The sequence below is a fragment of the Solea solea genome, chromosome 17, assembly GCF_958295425.1.
Source record: "Solea solea chromosome 17, fSolSol10.1, whole genome shotgun sequence".
NCBI classification, from domain to species: Eukaryota; Metazoa; Chordata; class Actinopteri; order Pleuronectiformes; family Soleidae; genus Solea; species Solea solea.
In genome coordinates, this window is record NC_081150.1 from 19,039,605 (window position 1) to 19,059,191 (window position 19,587).

The 19,587-nt window shown below is 40.0% G+C and overlaps 2 protein-coding genes across 3 annotated transcripts in view; both read left to right on the plus strand.

The window, feature by feature from the left end:
* fam184ab (family with sequence similarity 184 member Ab) overlaps positions 1-12,460 on the plus strand; it is a 132,216-nt gene extending 119,756 nt beyond the window's left edge. The window contains exons 19-22 of one of the 2 annotated variants that reach the window (XM_058613872.1): positions 3,859-3,976; positions 5,209-5,313; positions 6,422-6,699; positions 10,890-12,460. In XM_058613872.1, the coding sequence (XP_058469855.1) occupies positions 3,859-3,976; positions 5,209-5,313; positions 6,422-6,699; positions 10,890-10,971 (583 nt within the window). In that variant the 3' untranslated portion in view covers positions 10,972-12,460. The remainder of the gene's footprint in view (positions 1-3,858; positions 3,977-5,208; positions 5,314-6,421; positions 6,700-10,889) is intronic. The other variant, XM_058613873.1, reaches the window with a different exon arrangement.
* Positions 12,461-12,925: 465 nt separating this feature from the next.
* On the plus strand, positions 12,926-14,097 carry ptrhd1 (peptidyl-tRNA hydrolase domain containing 1). Its single transcript, XM_058612541.1, has 2 exons — positions 12,926-13,148; positions 13,780-14,097. The coding sequence occupies exons 1-2, from the start codon at positions 12,939-12,941 to the stop codon at positions 13,948-13,950; spliced, it is 381 nt and encodes a 126-aa protein (XP_058468524.1). The 5' UTR covers positions 12,926-12,938; the 3' UTR covers positions 13,951-14,097.
* Positions 14,098-19,587: the final 5,490 nt, after the last annotated feature.

Here is a 19,587-nt window from a genome sequence, read left to right on the forward strand (position 1 = left end):
TTTAAATATTCTTTAACTTTTTAAGTTTCTTCACTGAAGACTGAATTTGTGGGACGTTCCCTCAGAGATGAATCTCTTTTATCTCATTAACTAACGCCCCCTCTGTCTGTCTCTCTCTCTTCCACCTAATTAATCACCGTGGTGACGGCACACACACACACTCCGCTGGGAAAACCTCAGCATTTAAGCTTCATGAATATTTACATGAAAATGTTTTGTCCGGTGTTTGTGATTCATCGTCTGCTCCTCTAGGGGGCAGCGTGACACACACACACACACACAGTGTTTTTGCTTGGGTCTTTGGTCGCCATGACAACTGTTGCAGTCTCACAGCTCACGTCATTGCGTCTTGCACACCTGAAATCAAACAGCTGGCAAACCCAGGCATCTACAGGCAGTGTATGAAACGGCAGGTTACCATGGCAACGGTGATGATGCTTTCACTGCCCTCATGTACAGGTTAAAATTAGACTGAGAGGAAAATATCCTGCAAAATCTGAGCTCACACCATCATTATAGGTAATTATTTTACATATTTTGTGTTTATTGTATTCGTATTATATTTCATTTAAACCAAATCTTATTGTTTTTAACTAATATACAGTATATTTTCAAACTATTTTACCTTTTTTTAATCTGTTTAACCTCTTTTATTCTGCTCCTCTTAATCTTTTATTTTATTAAATTTTTTGTGCTTTAGCTAAACTAACCTCATCATTATAGTGTCGCTTTCATGATTTTCTGTATTATTTAGTGTTTATTTTTATTTGTATTTGGCTGTTTTGTTAACAAGATGTTACATCATTTACATATCTAGTATAGTTTTACATTTTTTTAAAGCTTTTTTTAAATGTTTCATCGATTTACCCTCCTTTATTTTCTTTAAATTTGAAAAAACTGAACAGAAAGCATTTGTTCAGAGGTGCCTTTAACTAAACTATCATAAAAAATCTGATCTCACAAAATCATTATCATTTTTTTCATTATTTCACATATTTTGTATTTATTTGCATTATGTTACTTTTTAACTTGGTCTTACATTTACAGATTATTTTGTATTTAATCTCTTTAATCTCTTTTATTTTACTCTTTCTAATCTTTTATTTTCTTCGAATTGCAGTTTTTCGGTACACGAGTGCTTTTTAACCAAATTATCCAACAGAATCTGACCTCACGCCTCACGTTATTATTTATTTTCATTTATATACATTTTAATTTGACATGTTTTGTGTTAATTTTATTATATAATTTTACTTTTTCACCAAGTCTAACAGTTTTCACACTCATGTAGTCTGTTTTATTTGTTTTTCATTGATGCTGTTTTTCCTTTCATTTTCACATTCGTGTGGCTTTGTTTTTCTTGGCTCTGTGTTGTTGGTCATGTCTTTGAGCAGCGGCGTGAATCCACCTCTGTGTATAAAAAAAAGCCACTTCATAAAACAGAAACTTTTACTGTCTCCTAAATTTTCAGTCAAATCTCTCCAGTGAGACTCTGAGCGACAAACACTGAAACTCTGAAGACTCATATATCTTTTAAAAGAGCAGACGGTGGAGCTGGAATCCATCATGTAAGAGAGAGAGAGAGAGAAGAGAAGTGCACAAACTTTACTGTTAAATTTATGAAAGCAGCGACCGCTCGTCTTTTATTTTCTCGTGGTTTGTGTGGAACCAGTGACACCACACAAATCACAGAGTCTCTGGAGGGTGGAGATAACAACGCTGTGCTGCTTTGGTTTTCTTTTAAACAGACACTTGTATCAGTTGTGGTTTGTTGTTGTTATTATGGGATGGACAGTATCAAAACGATCTGAAGGCCCCATTTATGCTCCATTTTCGTCCATTTTACGTCGGTTCCCAAACGCTATCTCCATCTTTCGCGTTGCTATGAACATTTACGTAGTACGTCCTCTAGAGGGCAGTGTCGAGTACCAACAAACGGCGGCGGAATGTAAGATTATTTACTGTTGGTCGTCCCATTAACAGGAAATTACTGGTCGGCGTTGCCGATGAACAAGATCTGTGACAAGCAACATTTTCAATATTTCCGTATGTCTGCGCGTTTGACAACTCACTAATCCAGTTGGGTCCTCGAACCAAACATGGACATTTAACTTCATGTCGATGTATATAATTCTAAAGAGACACTCTTCAGAGCCATTTTTAAAAGCCCATATAACGACTATTCTTTGTCGTTTTTCTTACTGATTAGACTATTGACTCTATACTGCCCCTTCCCATGGTTTCCGGTGGTATTGCTCCTTTTCACGTCATTGTCAGCGATGGACGAAAGCCATGGTTCCCAACCTAGTGCCCAAACTCCCGCCTCAGGGGGTCCACCTTTAAATTTATTAAGCTTATTAGATTTATTAGCGGCTATACCTGATCGCGTTCCTGTTGTCGGCATCTGTACAACAAAATATCATGTCTGACAAACATAAAAGTACCAAAGACTCACTGCTATCAACAAATAAAACAAGGCATCACAAGAGTTACCTGAGTTTTTTAACAAAAACCGCGACAGCTGCTGTTTATTTTTGCATTTACAACCACTGGTGTAGAGTATAAATGGGACCATTTTTCTTGGAGAGAACTCGTGTCCACAGCAAGATAGTGGTTAATCTGCGAGATAGTCTTCTCTGGTGCCTGACCTTTCTCGAGAATGATCAGAACCCGTCAAATAAATGTCACACAGACGGCCACACTGTTTCATCACGAAGGAGCTGCTGTAGTTTCCTCAGACAAGAAAAAACACTTAATTATGTTTCATATTTGTTGTATTTTATGGACGTAGGAGCATGTTAAGTACACGTCAAATTCAAACAGATTAAACCCAATCAAACTACATTTGTTAAATTTTCTTAAGTCTGTAAATGCTTTAAATATCATTTTAATACAATTTTAACCCCCAAAAACAGTGTCAAACACCAGGTGACCGTTGTGTTATTTATGATTGTTTTGTTCTGCTTGAGGAACGTTTCATTCTGTTCAGTGATATATAGCATGTGTTGCATTAGAGGGGAAATGTCAGCGGATGTAAAATGACTCAGAGGCTTGAGGAGAAATTGGAGGTATCTCTGAAGGTTGGAGCGGAAAATAAAACAAAACCCCAAGTTATAATGGGTTGTTTTTTTGAAAGTGGTCATAATTCACAGAGAGAAAAAACTATTGCCAGAGGAGAGAAAAGTAGCACTGCTGCATCTTTGGGTTCCAATTACAACCTTTTAATAGTTTTTGTGATCAGTGGAGGACGAAGAAAAAAACACAGTCACCTTTTTATAGATCATTATAATGAAAGTGGAAAAGCCAATGAATCAGTCGTCTTTTTGCAGTAACATAAAGGAGTACTTGTATTTACATATAGATCATTTATTACCTTACATTAAGGAGGTTTTGTTTTCATCAGTGTGGGTTCATCTGTACGTTTGTCCTGTCCTTTGGTAAGAATCTACCCACTGATGGCATCATGAAAAATATAAAGTTTTTAAGAAATACTCATCTTTATCTCTGTCAAAACTCATTGGATTTTAACGGAATTTGGACTAAGTAGAAGATATGGATTTGGCTGCAGTTCAGATGTGTATATGTGTATATCTCAGTGACAACTTAACAGATCAGGATGAATTCTGTCATGTTTATGTAAAATGGTAATAGCTATAAGAAGGTAAAGTTCTTTACAGAAAGTTCTTCTGGATCCAGTGGATCAAAATGTAAAAGTGATGGTATGTAAAACACGGGTGACAAAGTGTTTCTAAACTCTTCTTTATCTTTTCTGGACTGTGCTGTCATAGTCTGTTTTGATCTTTGTGATTTGGAATATTAATGTTTTTTTTGGGGGTTTTGTCGTGTCTTTCCACACAGGCTGGAGGGAACAGAGGATAAGTTCAGGAATCGGGAAAGTCGTCCCGAGGATCTTCAGATCATCGCGGAGCTGAAAGACATGGTCTCCGAGAGAGAATCTCTCGTCAAGAAACTGGTGGTAGGTGGTAGCATGAGTACATGTGGAAAAAAAAAATAGTAAATAAATCAGATTTCACGCATACAAGCATACGATTTTTTTAATTAAGCAGGTTTAGGTTAAGGGAGTTTTTTCCCATCCAGTCTAATTTTCAAGATTCCCCAAATATAACCAATCATTGACTTGTTAGCATGTGGGATCTAGCTGATGTAAACATTTCAGCTCCAATAATGTAAATACATTTCTCAAACATGACAAAAAGCTTCAGAATTAAACAAAAACCCTTGATTTGGATGCAATTTTTTTTTTAATTTTTTGATTTTTAAGATCAGAAATTGTTGCCCTCGCAATGTGTTGCAGACATTGAATATATTTTGGCATCCAATAAATAATAATAATAAATGATAAAAAAAAAAAAATGATATGCTAATGAGAACAAAATTGGATCCAAGATAGAGCCTTGAGGGACACCACATTTGTATGAAGTTCAGTGATCAACTGACTGGTGTTATGGTGGTAAAAGCACAGAGGCAAAGCCAAATCTTTTTTCAATAAATAACACCAAATAATGTGATGTGTGCATTTCCACTACCTGGATATTAGCAAAGGGCAAACTTAGAAATCTTATCTTCAAAACCTTATTTCTTCCAACAAAGAGGTTATATTTTCACCAGAATCCATTTTATGGTTTATTTATTGTTTGGAGTACGTAGAAACTGCCAAAACGACTCCCATTAATCTTCATTTGGGGATTAGCACTGGGTCTGGGAAGAACACATCACTTTTTAGTGCAGATTAATGGTCGAGTACAGGGGGGGGTTCTTCATAACGAATAAATCATTTAGGTTTGTATGCAACTTTTTCACATTGTTCGGCCTTGGTGGAGGTGTGTCCGTGCTCGACTGAGTGCCGTTCTAGTCCGAAGATGACCATATTTCATCATTTCACATGGACATGGCCCAGAGTTACTTTACATCATTAAAGCTGGGCTTTTCACCGCACTATAACACAAGGCTGCTGCAGTCTCACTGCACTAATCACATCTTTAAAGGTGACTTTATCAAATCAGCTTTCATTTGTCATGGTGAAGAAGCCGGTGCCACTGAAATTTCCCGAGTCCTGAGCTGGTGTTTGACGATCCACGGCGTGTTCCGCAGAGCAATTAGGCCCCGGAAGAAAAGTTATCACGGTAGAAATTAATGTTCTGAAGCAGCAACATTAAGCTAACTCGATTTTTTTCCCCTCTCCCTCAGGACGATAAGAAGTTCTACCAACTCGAACTCGTCAACAGGGAGACCAACTTCAACAAAGTGTTTAACGCCAGTCCCAACGTAGGAGTTATCAACCCACTCATCAAGGTAGGACCGGACGTCGCGTGACTCGCCGCACACAGAACGCCGGCCGCTTTATTTAAAACGACGTAGCAAAGATGATATCCACTCCATCTCATTTCATATCAATTAAATCACCTTAACTTTCTATGCGGATCTCTGTTGAAGCAAATCAGTCTTCAACTTCGATGAAAAAGACCTTTAGCATGGAAATATGCGTGATTGACATGTTGTAAAATTAAGAAAATTTAGCTTTTAATTTAAAAATTTACTATTTGACTATTGTGTGGTCGTACGTGTATTAAAGAGAATTACTGCAAAAATGTGTAGTTTGAAATTGAAAAGTTGCTAATATTTTAGTAAAAATGTGGATATTGATTATCATTTAATGAATGATAATTTGCATAATTGAGTGTGGTCTGATCACATTTGATCATCCCTGGCTAAACAATCGGCTAAATCTCGTGTAAAAATGTTATAAAGGTGTGAAATCATGCAAGTATATGACATCACATTGTTTGAACTGAGCTCCACCCTCCACAAAAAATACACAAAAACAGGAAATGAAGCAATAAAAAACGTTCCCAGTTCACCTTAAACGTCACACTTCACAGTTTGTCTGAGTTGAATGGTTCCCACTGCATGACGATCAGTATCTCTGAGGTTCTAGAACACTCGGTATTTTCTGTTCTTTGCTGTAACACGTGTGTGTGTGTGTGTATGTGTTGTGTTTCACTCATACGTGTGTGTGTATCAACGTTTCCACGTTGCGAGCGACTCTTCCTCCGCCCAGTCCGGACTCTTCTCTCTGACGTTTTTTTGCTTCCCTTTGCTTTCCAAGCCATGTGTTTAGTGTGAGATGTTTCCAGCCTTGACAACATCTCTGCTCATCCGCTCAGAGCCAGTGACGCTGAGCGACTCCCGTCCTCACTCTGATCCATTCAATCTGCTTCCCTCAGCATTTAGACATGGTCACTTTAGCACGCTGCTCTTTTTATTTCCCCCTCCTCCCCACTGGACTCTATCGACCTCTGCTCCATTTCCCCTCCATTTCCTCTTATCTTTTATTATTATTATTTCAAACTTTCCCTTTTTTGACCCTGGTGCCCCTCCCTTTTTCTTTTTGTCTGTGTAGCAAAAGAAAAAGAGTGAGAAAACAGCAGCCAGCAGATTGAGCAGCTCTTCTAATCTCAGGGCTTTGGAGGCAGCGGGCGTGGGCGTGGGCGTGGGCATGGGTGTGACGGGATCGGGGAGCGGGTTGCCCCCACACCCACCACATCCACCGCCCCCACCCCCAACCCAGTCCAGCCGTCTAGAGCCCATCCCCAACTCCCCCCTCCACCACCTTGAGTTCAACTCCACCAAACCTCTTCCCCCACCGACCCCTCCCACCGAACCCAAGAAATTCATGAGGTGAGACCTTTTCAGCCCCCGGCGGGGCAGCAAGCTGGTCAGTCCATGCATCAGTCATCCAGCCTCTATTTCCCGTAAGAAATACCTGTGAGTTAAAGAGGTGGAAGCACTTTCAGCGATTCTGACTCATAACGAGAGTCTAACTTTAAGTTATTTTTGACATAACTAATATTTGACATTTTCCTCTTTCCGTGCCAAGACTGGCCCTTCCACAAAACAAAAGGATTTATAAAAAATCATTATGTGTAAAAAAATAAAGGCTTTTAAAACATATTATAACTGGATGTTAGCTTTCACTCCCTGTAGCTGGTGTTAAACGTGTCCGTTCTCACATGCTAATGACGTAAAAGTGATTATTGACATGTGAAGCTGATTTTATCAAGTGTTAGGGGGAAAAACGCTTAAATGTTCCATATATAGCCGATAAATCGAATTATTGCCTGTTGAAAGGACCGCTATTGGAGGAATTAAGTGTAGCTGTAGTGTAGCTAGCTAGTTTTATACTCGTATTTGACTTGATTTGACAAGAACCTTAAAAAAGCACTTAATGGCTTCATGAACAGTATGAAAGTTATCTAAAATACAAAGTCCCAGGCTAATAGTTAGCAGCTGATGATTAGCGTGTAGAGTTACTAGCTGTGAATCAACCTTGAAGCATGTTAATGAAGTGTTTTTTCAATGTGCTGAAGCTTTTTAAAGCACGATCTCACGATGATACTCTGCGATAATTTCAGCATCTGATTGTGCCATTAGTGAATGCAGCAAGAAAACACAGTGAAATGTATTATTATAGCCAAAAAACAACTGTTCTCCACCACAATTGCCACATTATCTCTCCCTTCGTCATTTATGCCGTTTTTGTTAATTTTCCAAATATAAACGCTTTGAATTTTCTACAAAAATACTTCATTTACAACAGGGAAGAGGGTAACAAACATGTAAAAGCAGAGAACTTAAGTGCAATGTTGCCATTTAAGGATAAATGATAAAGTGTTTGGCAAATTTTACAAGTTTGCTGAAAAACAGTGCCTCATATTTAGCTCAGGTTTTGCTGCTGTGTTCACCACACAGTTAGCAAAGCAGGACAGAGTTGCTAACATTATCAAAATTGTCGTACAGCATGTTTGGTTAGCTTCTGCGTTGAAAAAAAAATATACATAGTGAGTATTTTTGTTTAAAAAAACAAACAAACACACTGCTTATAGTAAATAGTACATCTAAACAAAGCTAGTTACTCAGCTAGTGAACTAGCTAACATGCTAACGTTTGCAGATGGACTTATATATGAAATATATTCACTTTTTTAATTTAATTACATTTTTTTAACAAAGTAATGTTCAAAATCTTAAGATATTTTTATGTACACCAATGACATGTTGCGGTCATGTTAAGTCAAATTTACAGTTTGTCAGCTCCGCTATTTAGTGGCAGCATTTAGCATTTAGCATTTAGCATTAAACCCCACACTTTAAACTGTATATGAATGTATGTTCTCAGGTGAAAAAGATATTTCACTCCGTTTTCCCTGCTGAACAACTCTTTAACCAGCAGAGATAAAACATGAACCAGCATCGTGACATAAACACACGCTTCATAAGCGACCGACGCTTCAGAGAATGGCTTTAGAAGAATGGCTTTGGAATGCAAATGGAGCATGTTTTTATTTCTGACTTTTATTTATTTATTTGTCTTTTCCACCGCTATGTCTCCGTCAGTCTGAAGGTGTAAACAGTCGGCATGATGTTTCCCCCTCTTTTCTGTTCAGGAAGATAAACAACTTATTGTTTATATTTGTCATGTTGTTGTTGTTGTTGTTGTTGATGATGAATTGTGTCATTTATTTTGAATTTTTCTTCACCTCCATCTTCATCTGAATATCCAGCATGTTGCACACGCCGCACTTTTCCTCCTCGAGGTGGATTATTTTTAGTGAATAAACAGTTTTTTGTCACGCTGAAATTTGACATATAATGAAGTAGATATTGTCTTTTGCTATAACGGACGCTCCTGTGTGTATGTGTGAGTGTGTGTGTGTGTGTGTGTGTGTGTGTGTGCGTGCGCGTGTGTGTGTGTGTGTGTGTGGTTTCTTATCTTGAAAATGGCTTCACAGTTGCTGTGCTCTGATTGCTTCCTGTGGTTACTTAACATGCAGTGCACATAAAGACATGCAGTGTGTGTGCGTGTGTGTGTCTGTGTGTTCGCATGTTAAAAACGGTGCTTTAAAGCACCAGTATGCTGGTTTATAACATGTGTGGCATATGAGAGAGTGAGTGAGTGAGTGAGTGAGCATGATCTGGATATTTTCTGTATCCGTTCTGCTGCATGTTTTTGTGTAAAGAATGAACTGAAATGCTGCACCGCAAACAAGCACACACACACACACACACATACACACACTCTTAGTGAGGACACCTCATAGACATAACTCATTCCCTAACCCCTTACCTTAACCTTCACCATCACAACTAAGTGCCTGTCCTTCACCCTTAACCTGACTCTAACCCTAAAACCAGGTCTTAACCATGAAAAACCTCTTTAAAGCTCAAAATGTGCTCTCAAACATGGACCTCACACAGTACACACACAAACACAGATGCATACAAATGTTATATACATTAATACGCTTCACTGCTGTGGCCACTAGGGCTGCACTGATTAATTAATTAATTTTACTCGTCAATTAATTGGTTTGAGTGGGTTGAATTAAAGCACGTTTTTAGACGTTTTAAGCTTCTTATTGTGGATATTTTCAAATAAATCATTAAGAATGAATAGTTTTTGGTTTTATGGACAAAACAACCCTAATTTTCAAAATGTTTCCACATTTTCTGGTTTTTACATTTTATGGACCAAACAACTCATTTAAAATATACCAACAGTTGAACTGATGATGAAATGAATCAGTAGTTTATGTCCTAGTGTGTAATCATTTCAAAATCTAAAAAACAGCGAAGTAATGACAGTATGAGGACAGGTAGTTCACTTGTGTCTTTGTCCTAATCTTTAGAAACGTCTCTTAAACCCTTAAATCAACGTATAAAAGATAAGAAACCTTATGTGAATTGATTAGACTATAAGGCAGAAATATCAATGTGCTCTCAATTCTCTAAAACATGAAACCAATGCTACAGTTTAGCAGCAAAACGTTAAAAAAGATATAGTTTTATAGCAAAACCTAGTTCTTTATATAAAGTATAAGTCTGTTTTGTCTTCTATAGTAACCTCAAGTGACATATCTTATGATTTAATGTATAGAAAATGCACTGTTACTACTTTAGTTTTTTGCCAAAATCCTGTGTCATCATTTTGTTAAATACAATTATTTATTATCTCTATTTAGTCCAGAGAACTAAACAATATGAAAAAGAGATAAAAGAAATCCATTACAAGAGAGAAATGGAACGCTGAACAGATTTTTTGTTACTGTGACTTTGCTGCCCTCCTGTGGCTAAAACAGGACAGTACACATTCAAATAACTCTAAACGGAAATAAACAGAAACAGGCAGAAATAAATAAAAAAACAGACTTTTAATCTGGTAAAAAGGCAGTAATGCCCCCATAACGTTGGTGGCCAGCCGCCGTTAAAAACCAAGAAGAAGAAGAAGAATCTGGTAAAAACAAATGTGCGTCGTTATTTACAGATATTCTGTGTTCACTGAAGTAAAATACAGAGTCATCAGCAAAGAGGACTTAACCTATCAAAATAAAAGTACTTTTTAAAAGTATTTTTTACATATTATAAACGGAACAGAATTATTTTTAGAATATGTTTGTAGATATAGTTTTAGTTTTAAAATGTGCATAAGTTATAGCAAAAGGCATTATTGTCATTATTACTAGTATTATTATTGTTATTATTATTCAGGCAAATAAAATTAGGCAAAGAAATATGACACTATACAAAATAAAATGAATATTTACACACTTTAAAATGAGCTTAAAATATTTACAAAACTTCTAAGCATCAAGATACAAATGTCAAAAATTTACAAAACTGTAAATATAGTTAAAATAAACAAACTATAACAGTTTCCTGTAGAAATTTCTATACATTCTTTAAAGAAAAAAAATGTCTTGTCAATGTATTTTTTGTGAGAAATTATAGTGATGTAAAAGTATAATGTTGTATTTATGTGTATTAATGTGTTTAAAATGTGTTTTTCTTTGTTTTTGCTGTGTCATGCTGAAGCCCTCCTGAGACTAAGGACGCCACCATTGACGCCGCGGACGCTCAGCGCCAGGAATGGTTCGCTCAGTACTTTTCCTTTTGATTGACAACACAAACCTGCAAACGCGAGGACTCAGCATGTCGACCAAACTTTAAAAGAAACTTAAAGGAACAAAAAAACTACAACAAAAAAAGAAGAAACTCTTTGTTCTTTATTGTCATTAAACAGTTTTTTGGGGATCAATTCACTTCAGACTCAGTCGACAGAAAATGTCACGTCATAATTTCAAATTGACAGAAAGAGTCACGTCATGGTTTCAATTCACTCCAGACTCGATCGACAGAAAGTGTCACTCACGTCATGGTCTCAGACTCGGTAAACAAAGTGTCACGTCATGTCTCAATTTGACAGAAAGTGTCACGTCATGGTCTCAAATCACTTCAGACCTAGTAAACAGAAAGTGTCACGTCATGTCTCAGTTGGACAGAAAGTGTCACGTCATGCTCTCAATTCACTCCAGATTCGGTCTACATAAAGTGTCACGTCATGGTCTTGATTCGCTGCAGACTCAGTCGACAGAAATTGTCACGTCATGGCTTCAATCCGTCATGGGCAGAAAGTGTTGCATCATGGTCTGAAAGTGTTGCGTCATGGTCAGAAAGTGTCATGTTAGTTGCGTGAAAGTGTCGCGTCATGGTCTGAAAGTGTCGCGTCATGGTCTGAAAGTGTTGCGTCATGGTCAGAAAGTGTCACGTTAGTTGCGTGAAAGTGTCGCGTCATGGTCTGAAAGTGTCACGTTAGTTGTGTGAAAGTGTTGCGTCATGGTCTGAAAGTGTTGCGTCATGGTCTGAAAGTGTCACATTAAATGCGTGAAAGTGTCGTGTCATGGTCTGAAAGTGTCGTGTCATGGTCTGACCGTCGTTGAAACACACAGGACTCGATGTCATTAATTTTCACTTTCGGTTAAAAATGGAACGACCGACTTGTAGTCGAGCAGGAAGTGAATTGAACCCGATCCTGACTGATCGATTAGTTCTGTCTGATGATTTCACTGTGGACGAGTTTCTCTCTCTCTCCGTATGTTTGATGTTTATTTATTTATTTACTTCTTAACTTATTTCGCAGTTTCTTGGAACTAAAGAAGAAGAAAAAAAAGACGAGTGATGAATTTTTTCACGCTGCTAAATTTTTCCATCGATGGACGACAGTGAGAAATAAACCGTATATAAATATAAATATATAAAGAAATAAATGGTAGGTTATTGTGCTCTCTCCCTTCCTCTCTCTCGCTCGCTCTCTCTGTACGTGGGCGTGGCCACTGCATACCGCACGTAGTAGAGGAGGAGGGCTGATCTAAGACCAGGACCGGATCCTGGATCAGTCGGAAGACGTCATCATGGCCAGTTTGTTCAGGCAGCGTAGAAGTTTAAAGCAGATTTTGGTAGAATATTAATTAAATTAAGAAAAAAATGTTTGTATGGTCGTCTGTCTAAAACACAGATATAATGATGTCTCACCAATTTTAAAGATCAAAAATAGCATATTTTATATTTATATTATAATGTGTATGCTTAATAAATAACTATTGTGACATTTACTCGCGTTTGTTTGTCGTTTGTTTCGTAAAATGTGCACTGTAATATATTTTTTACAATTAAATGCAGATTTAAGCTTACTTTGAACTTAATTAAATAGTTAAATTGTCAAATAACATAAAACTGATGCAGTTATTTTGTAAAGATGTTGACAGACCAGACATAAATGAGTGTTTTTGCCCAGCTGTTCCATATAACATTTTTTACATTTTTATATTAATAAAATAAGGTTGTTTTTGTTTAATTTCAGAATTGTGATAATTTATGTGGGTAAATTTGTCTAGTGTGGGGTTTAAATGGAGGATAAAACCTTCTTCATACATATTTGTACTAATTTATGTCATTTAATTCATGTTTTATCATGAAGTTCTAACAGTAACCACCAGAGGGAGGTGTTGCGTCTGTTTGAGAGAGACACACAGCGGCTTGAACCGGAAAATAAACAAAGCGGTTCCTGTACTCGGTTCCCTGAAAATGGCGGCGTCGGGTGCCGGGTCTCCGGGCCGGCTCGTGCAGTACGTCGTGGTCCGCTCGGATCTGGTCCACAAACTATCGTGGCCCCTGGGAGCCGTGATAACCCAGGCGTGCCATGCGGCCACCGCCGCCATCCACCTGCACTACGCGGACCCGGACACGCAGCGCTACCTGGCGGAGCTGGACTCCATGCACAAAGTGGTGCTTGGGGTGAGCTCGACACGTCACGCCAAACCTCATTCACATATCCACGCATTTTAACTTTTATACACATTTACCAAGAGAACAACATTTATACAGCTCAAACAGTTAGACATGAAGATGTATCCCGGCTCCATGTGTTATTCGGCAATATTTTTCATCCAAGTTGGACTATTTTACCGCATTAGTCGAAATTATCCTACCCTCCGTTGGAATGTTATGCTAATTAGCCAAACTAGCATTACGTGGGGAATTACATGGGAAAAAAAACCCTGAAACTTAACTGTACACGTATTATTGACTTATAAGATTAAAGCCGGATTCAAAAATTGCATCAACAGATAACAGTAAAGTAGAACACATTTTTCTAGCAACGACACGTTTTTGCTGATAAGCCCTTTATTTTTAAAATACAAATATTTTAAATGACATTTTGTTTGACAAGATTCCCTCACACATATTGCAAATATGAGGTATTTTCTGTATTTCAGCTTTTTCAATCCAGAATGTAAAAGGTTTATTTTCACCTGCATTATTGGTATTAAATCTAAAGTCTGTAAACACATCTGTACACAGTCTATGACTCATCAATTCTAAACCATCTTGGCTTCAGTGTGTGTGTTTATTGTGTCGTCTCCAGGCTCCAGATGAGGCTGCGCTCTCGGGTCTGTCAGAGAGTCTGACTCAGGCCGGTGTTTCCCACAAGCTTTGGGTCGAGCAGCCAGAGAACTTCCCCACGTGTCTGGCGCTGAAGCCGTATCCTAAAGAGACTGTGCAGCCTCTGCTGCGCAAGTTCAAACTCTTCAAATGACGACAACAAGTGGACACTTCATCGCTCTTTGACTGTAACACATTATCAGCGGAAATGAATATCAGAAGCTGCTCCTCGTCGGTCTCTGTCTTTGTCTGTGCGTCAAAACAGCCGTCACTCGCCAGATTAAAGCAAGGAAATGCTGTATGTTTGTGAATGTTGATTTAATGTGTTCAAAATGTCCTAAAATACACATAGTTGGTGTTTTATTTTACTTATTTTACAGTGGGGACATTGACAGGCATTTTACAAGTGTAATTTTTTATTGTTACTGTTATATGATCATGGATTATTATTATTTTAATGTTTCACGTTCGTAAAATTAGGTACAAAAATACATATGTACTTACAGGCACCCAATGGAGTGGTGTGATTTCAGAGAGATGGCTTGATGGACTTTATTGATCCAAAAACTGACATTATTGCGGGTAAATCAGCTCTTTACAACTCGGGCACGTTAAATATAAGACATGGAAAATATGAGCTAAAAGCAGAATATGCACATGAAGAAAAACAAGATGTTAAAGAAGATATTTGCAGCTGTACAAAGAGGTGGAAACTATAAGAATAAGATACAAGTATTAGTGTTATTTGGTATTTGGTCATTCTCCTCCAACCTCTGGTGTCCAAAAATAACCTTTTCTTCAAAGAAATCTACCACTTACTGGATATTCTATCCATTTGTCCCCAGACATTCTCTGTGGAGATAGTTGTGCATGAAAATCCCACGTTCAAATTCACGTATTAATTGCTTTTTCTTCCTCGTTCTGAACCTAAGCACCTCGTCTTGATCACGTCTACGTGCGTCCGTGTGTTGAGCTGCTGTTCTGTGACGGGCTAGTTTAGATATTTGTTTTAATAAGCAGGCCAACGGGTGTACCTAATAAAGTGGCAAATGTATTTTGTATTGTGCCTCATATAAAACAGTTTTGTTTTATATGAGTAAAACAGTAAAATCCACTTTAGCTGCAGTGTTCTTAGGTTGTTTTATTTCAGAGGAATAATTCCTGAGTGTCTGTGACGTCACTCGTCGCCGCTGACCTTCACTTTTCACCTGGTTTTCTGTGAAGCTCTGTCTGAAACGACTGTGAACATGTGTTCACTGAGGTGTCATCTCTCTCTATAATCTATATTTAAATGTTTCCTAGAAGAACAATTCAATTTGGCGTGTCCTATTATCAATAAATGTCTTCACATTTTCAACTTTAACACAAATTCCTCATTTGAATTTATTTAAAAAGAACATCCAGGATACATTATTTAGGAAACTATAAATAAGCAAACATCTGCATCCGTTCACTCGCTCACACCAAACTCATTTTTTTTTTAACCACACAGGGACACAGGACTCACTGGTCTACTGCTCCCCCGTGTGGTAAGTCTGTGTCACTTGCGTCAACGTGAACGAAATATTTCACGCTCCGACGTCCCAGAGTCATTTCGACTTAGTGATACAACCACACATCTATCAATGTGACGGCATTTAAACTGTAGATATCTCGACTGTTATAGTGTAGAAACGTTTTTACAGTCAGATCTGGGCGAGGTGGTTGTACCTGAACCTGAAGGTCGTGACCTCAGAGGCCTCAGGACTGACTGTACTGATGTTATTGCTTTTTTTTCTTAAATGTTATTTCCTGTCCCTGACATTTATCTGCGTTGTTGCTCTGCTGTGGAGGCGAAGCTGAAGACAGTCCTTGACATTGTAGACGTAAGGTCCCGGACGGACCCGCACCGCGCTCGCATGAATAATGCAGCAGGCGCATGGATCACTTTGTCCCAGACACTATGGATTCTGTACGGAGCAGCAGTGACCGACACAGCGGAGGAGGAGCGTCCACACAAGCCGCTGTGACGTGAACGATGGTGACAAAAGCTAAAAAAAAGTCTGTTTTTATTGGCAGTTTTATTAGGTTTCCTATTGTTTCCAGTTGCTGTTGATGGAGTTAAACATAATTAAACAATCGGAGCTGAGACAGTTACTCGATTAATCACTTACTAAGTCAACTGTCAACTATTTTCATCATCGTTTAATCATTTTAGAGGCTTATTTCATTTCATTTTCTCTTTTTTCAAATGTTTTTTGGACATTTGAGAACTTGATTATTTCCAGGTTTGAAAAACATTGATCAGCATTTTTCCAGCAGTTTCTGATATTTTATGGACCAAACTATTACTCAATTAATCAAGAAAATCATCGATGATTCGATGTCAGAATCAGAAGAGCTTTATTGCCAAGTCTGATTTGCACATACAAGGAATTTGTTCTGGTGTCATTGGTGCATAACAAGCATACAAAATTAAAAAAAAAAAGTTAAGTGAAACAGTATACGTATATAAACAGTATATAAATGTTTTTTTTTTGTTTTTTTTTAAAGATGAAAAAGAGCACTACAGAAGAGCAGTAAATAGCAGTACAGCTGGACAGTAAGTGAGTAACAGTGAAATATTCACCAGGTGCAAAAGTTCACAGTAATGACGTTAAAGGCGACATAGAATGCTTGTATCACACATATATGTTAGTTATGGAGGTCTACTTACATATATTAACTTGTTTTCATGGTTAAAATCCTCCTAATCGCTGCAGACGAGCCGATCAAAATATCTCCTCACTGACGCTCTCGTCAGCCGCGTTGTTTCAGACCAAAACCACACTCCCAGAACCAGGACTGTGTTGTGATTGGCCAGCCAACGAGAGCTTTTCTACTGTCCTGTGATTGGCCAGGTACCTGGAAGTGACGTAATAGATAGGCCAGCTCTCAGATACACAGCTCCCCCTCTGGCACGGTGGACGTTCTGCATCTCAGCAGCTACAACGAGAGTAGTTCTTCTTCTTCTGCGGTTGAATGTACGCAACCGGATGTGCCCGGACTAGTGCCCGCACCGGGAGGCGCTACGGTGTTGAGAGGAGTGGTGAGGTATACTGATGACATCATCAGCATAGGGAAGTGCCGATCCGCTTCGCAGAGCCGAGGAAAACAATACAACACTATTTTCTCAGCAGTGGCTGAACTGTTTGTTCTGAAACTTTAGGGTTTCATAAATGAGGTAATGACGCAGATACACACACAAACGCAGCGTTAATTGGAGCTTCCGGTCTATGTGGGCTTTAATGTAACGCATAAAAAGGATGTAATGATAATGTGACATGTAGAGGCAGAGGAGGAGTGTGAGGAGTCAGAGTGTCAGGGGGGGGGCTCTGGGCCTTGTTGATAAGGCTAGTAGCAGACGGGAAAAACTGTTCTTGTGGCGTGAGGTTCTGGTCCTGATGGACCGCAGCCTCCTGCCAGAGGGGAGTGACTCAAAAAGTTTCTGTCCGGGGTGGGAGGGATCAGCCATAATCTTTCCTGCACGCCTCAGAGTTCTGGAGGCGAACAGGTCCTGGAGAGATGGAAGATTGCAGCCAATCACCTTCTCTGCAGACCGAATGACACACTGCAGTCTGCCCTTGTCCTTGGCCGTGGCAGCAAGGACAAGGAGCTTGACGGACTGGTGACTGGAGGTGCAGCTGTTTGTGTACAGGGAGAAGAGCAGAGGAGAAAGAACGCAGCCCTGGGGGAATCCGGTGCTGATGACCTGTGAGTCGGAGACATGTTTTCCCAGCTTGACATGCTGCTTCCTGTCAGATAGGAAGTCAGTGATCCACCTGCAGATGGAGTCAGGCACGCTCAGCTGGGAGAGCTTCTCCTGGAGCAGAGCCGGGATGATGGTGTTGAAGGCAGAGCTGAAATCCACAAACAGGATCCTGGCGTAGGTTCCTGCAGAGTCCAGGTGCTGGAGGATGTGGTGGAGGGCCAGATTAATTGCATCGTCTACAGACCTGTTGGCTCTGTAGGCAAACTGCAGTGGTTCCAGGAGTGGGTTGGTGATGGCTTTCAGGTGTGAAAGCACAAGACGCTCAAAGGACTTCATAACCACAGAGGTCAGGGCGACGGGTCTGTAGTCATTAAGTCCTGTGGTCCATGGCTTCTTGGGAACAGGGATTATTGTCAAGGTCTTGAAGCAGGCTGGCACGTGACATGTCTCCAATGAGGTGTTGAAAATGTCTGTGAACACTGGAGACAGCTGATCAGCGCAGTGCTTCAAGCTGGATGGGGAGACAGAATCCGGACCAGCTGCTTTCCTGGGATTCTGTTTCCTGAAGAGTTTGTTGACGTCCCTCTCGTGGATGGAAAGAGTCAACACTGAGGTGGGTGGGGATTTGGAGGGGGGGACCTTTAAGGTGGGCATTGGTGGAGATGCCCAGGCCCCTGCTGAGGTGGGGGAGGTGGAGGTGAAACACTGGAGCTGGGGGTGTTGGGAGGTGTTGTGGGGGATGGTTGCAGGACTGTCCCTCTGTCTTTCAAAGCGGCAGTAGAACTCGTTCAGGTCGTTGGCTAGGCGTTGGTCGTTAAAGGAGTGGGGGGCTTTAGGCTTGTAGTTGGTGATCTGCCTAAGCCCTTTCCAGACAGACGCAGAGTCGTTGGCTGAGAATTGGTGTTGGAGCTTCTCAGAGTACAGTCGTTTAGCTTCTTTCACCGCCTTGCTAAACTTGTACTTTGCCTCTTTAAATCTGTCTTTGTCTCCACTCCTGAAGGCCTCTTCCTTATCCAACCTTAACCTTCTGAGCTTGGCTGTGAACCAGGGTTTGTCATTGTTGTAACTCACCCTAGTGCATGATGGAACACAGCAGTCCTCACAGAAGCTGATGTATGACGTCACAGCCTCTGTGTACTCATCCAGACTGTTGGTAGCAGTCCTGAATACATCCCAGTCAGTAGAGTCCAAACACGCCTGTAGATCCTCCACAGCCTCACTGGTCCACTTCTTTGACGTCCTCACTACAGGTTTGCAGAGCTTTAGTTTCTGCCTGTAAGCAGGAATCAGGTGGACCATGACTTGGTCAGAGAGTCCCAGTGCAGCACGGGGGACGGCGTGATAAGCATCCCTGACTGTGGTGTAACAGTGATCCAGAATGTTCTCCTCTCTGGTCGGGCATTTAATAAACTGTCTGTACTTGGGGAGTTCGCGAGTGAGGTTTCCTTTGTTAAAGTCACCTAGGACAATAACTAAAGAGTCCGGGTTGATCCGCTCCACACACAGTATCTGATCGGCGAGCATGCGCTGTGCGTCCTGCACGCTGGCGTGCGGTGGGATGTAAACACCGACCAGAATGAATGAAGCAAACCCACGGGGTGAATAAAAAGGCTTGCAGTTTATGATGAGAGATTCCAGGTCAGGAGAACAGTGCTGCTGGATCACTGTCACGTCGTTGCACCAGCCACTGTTGATGTAAAAACAGATTCCTCCACCTTTGGTTTTGCCGGAAAGTTCCGTGTCTCTGTCCGCTCTGTAGAGTTGGAAGCCTGCCAGCTGCAGCGCAGAGTCCGGTATTAATCCACACAGCCATGTCTCCGTGAAGCACAAAACAGCCGATGAGTAGAAGTCCCTGTTTTTCCCCAACAGCAGTTGTAATTCATCCAGTTTATTGGCCAGTGAACGCACATTAGAAAGGAATATTCCCGGTAGCGGTGTGCGTAATCCGCGCTGGCGAAGACGCACGAGCGCACCGGCCCGTTTCCCTCTCCTCCCGCGTTTACTGCGTGAGTAAAGGTGAGCATACCTTTGACCAGAATGTCCAAAATTTCCAGTGTGGGG

Coding starts and splice junctions, on each gene's coding strand:
- ptrhd1 (XM_058612541.1), top strand. CDS start 12,939: ATGGCGGCGTCGGGTGCCGGGTCTCCGGGCCGGCTCGTGCAGTACGTC. Junction 13,149..13,779: donor TGCACAAAGTGGTGCTTGGG/GTGAGCTCGACA, acceptor TGTCGTCTCCAG/GCTCCAGATGAGGCTGCGCT.